The sequence below is a fragment of the Dipteris shenzhenensis genome, chromosome 32, assembly GCF_047967505.1.
Source record: "Dipteris shenzhenensis isolate YYH24624 ecotype China chromosome 32, Dip_SZ_1.0, whole genome shotgun sequence".
NCBI classification, from domain to species: Eukaryota; Viridiplantae; Streptophyta; class Polypodiopsida; order Gleicheniales; family Dipteridaceae; genus Dipteris; species Dipteris shenzhenensis.
In genome coordinates, this window is record NC_141627.1 from 37,085,935 (window position 1) to 37,093,619 (window position 7,685).

The window sequence follows — 7,685 nt, forward strand, 5'->3', positions numbered from 1 at the left end:
CGCGGGGTGGCCCGATTTTCCGGTCTTATTTTTTTTGAAAAAGAGAAGAAGAAAAGAAGAAAAGCGTACGCGTTGAGGCAAAGCCTAATAAAAGAAACAATAAATGGTATATTTTACGGACAAGCGATTGGCTTCAAAAATGGGGACAAGCTCTTCTGTCTCGTGAGGAGGAAGAATTCTCTCTCTTCGGGAAAGGCCATGGGGGCGTCTATTAAAGGGTCGCTCTCCTCTCGGTTCTCTTAGGGAAAGGCCATTGGGGAGGCTATTACAGAGGGGAGAGGATTCTCTGTTGTCGGGAAAGGCCATTAGGAAAGCGTTCCTGTTTTCTATGTTGGTTGGATCGTCTTCTCCAAAAGCTTCATTTTGTTTCTTGTTTCTTTCATCGTCTTCGTCCTTTGCGTGCTTGGATCTCCGCACAAGCCTCACCTTCCGATGCCTCCTCTGTTGGCTGCATGCTCCCCTCCCTCTTCTTCTTCTTCTTCCTCCCCGCCTCCTGCTCCTCAACCTTCCCTCTAGCCTCCCTTTCCTCTCCCTCCCCTCTCTGATTGATTGGTCAAACCGCCCTCCCGACATCTCAACCTTCTTTTGTGATTCCCCCACCTTTCCTTCTCCCCCCCATTTTCGTGCAGCCGAAATATATTCCCCCCGAGCATCTTTCTCCTGCCCTTCTTCTCCCTGCACGCACCTCAGAGAATATACTAGGAATGCCTCTTGCATGTCGGCGCACAAATATCGAGTGAAAGGGGACAAGACACGATTCCTTGTTCCCCATACCTCTGTGTCTGCTCTCCCTTTCCCATCTGTATCCAAATCGATCGCGCAGTGTTATTAGAATGGGTTGAGCAATGTTGCTCATTCGCTCTTAACTTTTTTGTGCCCCTTCTGATACTTAATATCCTTCAGGATCCCGGCTACTGCAAAGCTGCTACCTTTCGGAACCTCCCCTGATAGTGTTTCCCTTTTCATCTCCGATGAATGACCGAGGTGTTCTCAGCTACCTTGGTCATCCTCCTTGCTCTAAAGAGAAGGCTAATGGGATCGACTTTGTACCTACCCTGGTTGAGATGGCCAGTACAGAGTGGCCGCAGAATAATCGGCCATGGCCTTTCGCACATTTGGCGGAAGCACTTAGTGGGTTACACTCTGCAAAGTCCCATGTCTTAATGCGAGAGGGTAGCCTGAACAGCATCTTAGAAAAGACTCGCAGCTGTGAGGTTGAGCAAGACAAGATACGAAAAGGAGAGCCGAATGGCAGAAGATTTTCCGCAGCGAAAAGCGTGTCAGTAAGCCCTGACTCGAGAGAAATTTCGCAAGAAGGCCGTGTTCTGCAGCAAAGGTCGGGTCCTCTGCAATATGATAAGCTTGCCGGGGGTAGTTGGAATCCTGAAAACCAAGGTTTCGACTCTCAATTGAGGGATCAGAAGATTGTCCTTCAAGCAATGGATAAGGGTGCATATACACTTGCGGAAGAATCCGGGGAGATGAATAAGATTGGTTGGTTTAGCCTTATGGCGGGCGCAGAGCAAAGTATGCAAATTAGACTTGGGAAATCTGTTTTATCACATGGTATCAGGAGGGCGTCATCTGCTTCACTTGAAAAAGCACAAAAGGAAAATGTTGAATGCTTGGAAGAGTCAGAAAATACTTGGGAGTATTCTTTCTCTCAAGAGCGGGTGCCTGATTTGTTGTCGAGAAAATCATGCAGCGCCGATTGCTCGCTCAAGTTTGAGCTGTCAAGTTGCCTTCCGATTTGCATAGGCGCCTATGGATCATCAGCCTCGGCCGGTTCGAGTAAGCTCACCTTGAAAAAAATTCATTTCAAGAGTTCTCAAAAGCCAACTACGTTGTTTGGAACGAAGGCGACGAGGACAGAAGACACTGAAAATGATCAAGTTCCAAAACTGAGGAAGCGTACTGTTGAGTCAGCAAAGAAAGGTCCTATGCAAAGAGCTCGCATTGCCAAACAGCTGCTGTGTGGTGGCTTCGCTGGCGTTATTTCACGGACTGCAGTTGCTCCACTGGACCTAATCAAGGTGAGTTGTGAGGATGGATTTAGTGTGTCGTCTCGTTTCTGCTTGTAGCAACCATTCTAGATTTGTGCTTTGGAATATCTCGGTTTCCTCCTGTGTATTCATATTCTAGAGAATTTCATCTCTTAGCAATGTTAGTTTCCCTTTCTTTCCACTATGTCTGAAAAGTTTTCTTGCCTTGATTTTTCTGACAGCACTGAGGGCCCTTGTTTTCTTTTGACCTCAATCTTAGCAACTCTTGTCGAGTGACTTATTTCAGGAAATCTTAGTTCCAGCCCTGGAGCTGTGGGTAGTCTCGCAGCTAGTGAAATTGTATGTGTGGAAACACTGCAAAGGTCTGACTTTGTCAATAAAATGCAGGCTCATTTGATTACATCACATGGGTTGCGTGGAGCTCAAAAGTCAGCACTAACTATTGGCAAGGAAATTATGGAACAAAGTGGTTGGCAAGGGCTTTTTAGAGGTAAAGTGTGTTTAAGTGCCTTTGAAAATGGGCAGATTTTCATTTCATAGATTCCTCTTCGATTAAAGTTAGTAGGATTGTTATGTCTTTGTAGTGCCTTTGAAAATGGGCAGAGTTGCCATAGATTCCTCTTCGATTAGAGTTAGTAGGATTGTTATGTCTTTTGAGTCTGGATTCTGCCTCTTTTCGATAGTGCTTGTCATGTTTTCTCAGACAATGGTACTTAAGCAGCCCTGTGGTTAATATTTGCCAAATACTTCTCAAAACGTTTTGTACCTAGTTCTGTTGACGAACTTCATTCAACACACTTGCAGTGCAAAAGCAAGTTTTCGAAAGCATGACTCAACCTTCGTTTGCTGCCCCTTTCAGGAAATCTGGTGAACTGCATAAGGGTAGCTCCGAATAAAGCTATAGAGTTGTGTGTTTTTGAGATGGTTCGAAGGGCACTTAACAAGGAAGGCCATCCATTAAAAAATTTAGCAGCTACGATTGCGGGTGGAGCAGCAGGGATGGCTGGCACGATTGCTACGTACCCATTAGAATTAATCAGAACTAGGCTTTCTGTCCAGGTACGTTTTGCATCACTGATCAGAGAAAAGGAGATGTGGGAGCTTTTAGTCATATACTCCAATTTTGTATAAATAAGAGGAATTCTTGAGGTCTTAGTCGTGTCTCTTGAGCTTTTTATACTTAAACAAGCCTTGTTTTGCAGCCTGAGCTATACAGTGGGCTTATGCAGACTGTGTCAAAAATTGTTCGAGATGAGGTATGCTGCTCATTTCCTTCTATGGTGAAGTTGCTTTATTTGTGCTGTTTGATTGTGACGGTAGGGATGGGAGGAGTTGACATGAATTATGTGCTCCAGGGTTTTATTGCGTTCTATTCTGGACTCACCCCGAGCCTAGTTGGAGTGTTTCCGTATGCTGCCTCAAATTATTTTGTGTACGATTGTCTTCGCACAACTTACTGTCGCTCAACTGGTCGCCAAAATGTGCCAACGATACCCACTCTTGCTTTTGGAGCAGTAGCTGCAGCTGCTTCCAGTACTGTGACTTACCCCTTGGAGGTGTGCATCTTACTAAGTGCAAGTTTTCTGTACATTTGACACAGCCTTTCTGAGGGCTTATGGTCACAATCGTGGGAAGTTGTTTGTGCCTTTCAGTGCAATGATCGCTACAGAAATGTGATGTCAATTGTTTTTTACATTTTTGCATAGGTGGCAAGAAGGCAGATGCAATTGTGTCTTACAGATGCTGTGGCCAGAAAATCAAGCATTGGGGTTATTCTAGACATATACAAGCATGAAGGTTTTTTGGCACTCTACAGAGGACTTGGAACTACTTGGTTGAAACTTATTCCGGCTGCTGGTATCTCTTTTATGTGTTATGAGGCTGCACGCTTAGCATTGCATATTGATGATGCAAGCATTCTGAAGCCTGAAGAGGTGGAGGTCTCCAATATAGCGGAACAGGAGCTCAATTCATGAGAATGCTGATGGATTGGGATCGTGCTCATATTTAGCAATAGACCACAGAGGAAGAGGCCAACTGAAACTTTGGAAAGAGGTCACGTGGGCGACCAGTGCTGAGCTTAGGGAGTTCTAATGTGACCAAAACCATTTTATGAGCTTCGCCTTTCAGGTCTGATCTTTTCTCATGTGCTGCCCAGTCTCCTATACTGTCATTGATCACTTAATTTCTTCCTGGAAATGATTTGTGGTATAACCCTAATTGGCTGTATTGTAGGTTTTATTTGCCTATTGTTAAGAGCCTGAATTGTCAGTATGGTTCGGTGTGTCATTGGACCTCATTTTATAAATTATCTTAGAACAGCTTTGACATCTTTTGTTTGACTGAATATGTTGTCGTAGAGTATGGGATTTGAGGGAGGCCATCGGAGCTGAGTATAAGGAAGTCACAGGTGTTGGACTGAGGGAGGAATGCAGTAAGTAGAGTGCTGCCACATGGGCATCAAGTACTGGTTGTATGGCTGGCAGTATGCTCACCATGTGAGGCTGCGACAGGCCCTGGAGTAGGGTTGGTAAATAGTCCAGGATGTGGGGCAGATTGTCTGGATATAGCCCAGACATTGGCGCCTATGATTGGCCAGATATAGATCCTGGACAGGTCTGCAGCAGGTCGGCAGACTGCAAGTACAGGTTCGCTGTACAGGTGGGTTTGGCAGTACAAGTTGGGCCAGTGGCAGACCGCAATGTGTGAGATTTGGCCTGGTAAGGATAGCAAGCACACAGGCTGGTCGGCCAGTCTGTAGGTCTGATCGGCATTATACAGATCTGGTCTGTCAGATCTGAGGGGCATCTATCCTGTATACAGGCCACAATGTGGGGGGGTTTAGCAAGTCACTAGTGCCTCACACAGTTAGACTGGATAGAAAGGCACCAGGGAGGTCTAGGGATTCAATATACTCTCTTGGAAGCATATCTTCAGTAGGAAGAAAAGTGGCATGTTGGAGCACCAGTTTGCCAGTCCACAAGGGCTCCATAGGAGCACACAGGTTGTGACATAGGTTGGAGGCATGCATGGAAAGAAGGCAGCATCCAAGGCTGCTAGATTGTGACACATCATGTTGTATCAGGGTTTGTCTAATTTGGAGCTTTCTATAATACATGTTTTGGCTGCTCTACTCAATGTACATGCTGTAGTATGTTTCCGTTCATTAAGACTTGTGTGCAAAAAATGCAGTGGAAATATTTCATGTATTTCATGAAACTTAGAACAAGGCTTCTGCTGCAGTAGCTGGCTTCAGCAAGCCGCTCTATTTATTACATGGTATTAGAGGTATGCACATAGTTTTTCTATCTTGAGGTACATAGTCTGCTCTTCAAAACAATAGACAAATGGGAAGATATGTGTCAATATATAAGTGAAGGTCAGCTGGAAACCTATGGGTTACACATAAATGGTAGAAGCTGGTCATTCTACAAAAAAGTGTGCGGTCCTTAATCTATATCCCTTGCCTCCTGTTTTAGTGTGGATCTAAAGTCACTGGGATTTCTCAAATTGGCTAGAAAATAATATCTTCTGACCCGTCTATTTCTTCATGGAGTATAGATCGTTTTCCTTCATTGTTGACTCCTGACAAGGCAACTCCTGAGTTGTGGGTAACAGAACAGTAATAACACCATTTTCTAGAGGCGTCTTATTGTGTCTTACTTGCCCTCTGACTGTGAGTGACCAGCTGTTCTGCTTGCCGTCGTCCATCTTTAATCTTGGTCTACGTTATAAGCTACAGAGTCTTATTGAGGATGATAGTTTGTCAAATGGTGCCCTAAGCAAAGTGTATGTGTGTGTGTGTGTATTAAAGCTGTATCCTTACTGTTAATCAGAGTCAAACTTTGAGGACTCAGTGCATGAGCAAAGGGAAGCTGAAATTTGACCGTATTAAGTGCAGAAACCCCACATAACCACATGTTGGTTGGGATGATAAAAAACAATGGACCAATTTCCATCCTGATAAAAAAAGAGGAGAGCCTCAAGGGCTGTTTCAGATATGAGGGCACCCGGGAAGCACACCACAAATAGTCACGCGTCTAAAATTATGAACAAGTGTTTTAAATCAGGATTTTTAGGTGTTATTCCTCAATTGCTTTCAGATGTATGCCTTCCCCCAATACACTCAAGTTCAGATAAAATTTTGAGCAATGAACATTTTTATAATCTGCTGAAAGCCTAGAACTCACATCTTCATGTTCCGCACACTATTATTTCATGATTTCGTTGTATTGGTCTTACTGCCAAGGCCTAGGCCCTATAGATATGTCATGTTGCCCAAGTACCGGTTGATGAAAACCAATTGAGCCACTGGTACCCAAGTAATGGATGATCTTGGAAGTCACCTTAGCTATCGTGTCTTAAGGTAAATGCTGCATTGTTTACCAAGGCAATGTTGAACTTTCTTAGAAAGGAACAACAGTTTCATGTCACTTCTGAAAGATTTTCCCTTGCTAGAACTTCCTATGGAGCCCCCTAATCAGAGCCTCATTAGAATCAATAGACAGTGATGGTCTAGATGCTTCAAAAAAGAATTGTTTCCTGTGTAAAAAAGGAACCCAAATCGTGACATGTTGTCCAATGAGCTGAATATGCAATCTACTCAAAGGTTCAATTTAATCTTTCTGAAAAGTGAGGAAAGTTCCTCAAGGGAAGGTAATCTTCTTGATGGGGTCTCTTCTTGGATTTTGATCGAGCTCCAAAAATATTAATGAGCTGTCCCCTTTAATCCCTTGTTCTTTGTGTGACTTTGTTAGCCTTGTGTAATTTTGGTGCAGGTCTCACCAAGTTTCAAATGCAGCATAATGTTCTCTTTGATATTGAATTTCAAGCAAAGACACAGCCTATTAAAATATTTGTTTTATTTAATAAGGTGATGTCTGTGCAGCATGTATGATTGTAGTTTATTTGGTTTTTATGGAAATATGCCAACTTGTTTTGTTTCTATGTATATTAGCTGATGTCTTGTGCAGCATTTGTGATTTGTTCTTATCTTTTCTGCTCGCATGTGGCAGGTCTTATATTATAGATGACCACCAAGGAGAACCTACCCCGGCTGTGTTAAGGTCATGCCTCTCCTGTACAAAGGCAATATTAGTGTACATGCGATTTTTCAACATCATTTCAGAAATCTGTTAACCAAGCTCTAAATTTCATTCCAATCAGCAGATTTATATCCAGTAAATGGGGAAATTTTTATAAGGAGGTAGTCACAGTGTTGTAACAATGATATTAGATCTAGAAAGGTTTCATTGAAATTGTCACCTCTAAAGCTCCAACATGCAAAATTCTGCACTGTACACTGTGCATTGGAATTAGAGAGACATTTTCTGGAGTACTGATTGATAGTCTACTTTCAAGGGGTCAAGATATTTTATTCGCATCTTTGTTTGGCTTAATAGCTGTCGATAAGCTACATATTTTGCGAATGTAGGTGAATCAAAATAATGTGGATTTTGTCTGACTCAGTTTGGTGAGTGTATTCTCCTCTAACCCTTTGTTTTGCATTGCAGTTGAATAGTTTTGACATTTATAACAGTGTCATAGATAGTTAGGATACAACAATTTTAATACAATCTAGGGTTTCGTAGAAAGTGTGGGAATGTTTTGGGTCCTCCAGGACTGTAGCATTTTATGTTCCATAAAGCATGGCAAGAACCAGAAGCTTTAGTAGAAGAGTTT

The 7,685-nt window shown here is 43.1% G+C and overlaps 1 protein-coding gene across 1 annotated transcript; it reads left to right on the forward strand.

Moving 5' to 3' along the window:
- The first annotated feature begins 367 nt into the window (after positions 1-367).
- Positions 368-7,437, forward strand: LOC147880687 (uncharacterized). The gene is made up of 7 exons (XM_087371139.1): positions 368-2,033; positions 2,391-2,493; positions 2,863-3,062; positions 3,206-3,259; positions 3,359-3,559; positions 3,710-4,133; positions 7,019-7,437. The coding sequence occupies exons 1-6, from the start codon at positions 972-974 to the stop codon at positions 3,977-3,979; spliced, it is 1,890 nt and encodes a 629-aa protein (XP_087227265.1). The 5' UTR covers positions 368-971; the 3' UTR covers positions 3,980-4,133; positions 7,019-7,437.
- The last annotated feature ends 248 nt before the right edge of the window (positions 7,438-7,685 follow it).

What these genes read in the sequence shown, in the direction of transcription:
- LOC147880687 (XM_087371139.1), top strand. Translation starts at nt 972, where the DNA reads ATGAATGACCGAGGTGTTCTCAGCTACCTTGGTCATCCTCCTTGCTCT. An exon ending in CTCCACTGGACCTAATCAAG is followed by an intron (nt 2,034 to 2,390) that starts GTGAGTTGTGAG and finishes AATAAAATGCAG; the next exon opens with GCTCATTTGATTACATCACA. An exon ending in CTGTGACTTACCCCTTGGAG is followed by an intron (nt 3,560 to 3,709) that starts GTGTGCATCTTA and finishes ATTTTTGCATAG; the next exon opens with GTGGCAAGAAGGCAGATGCA.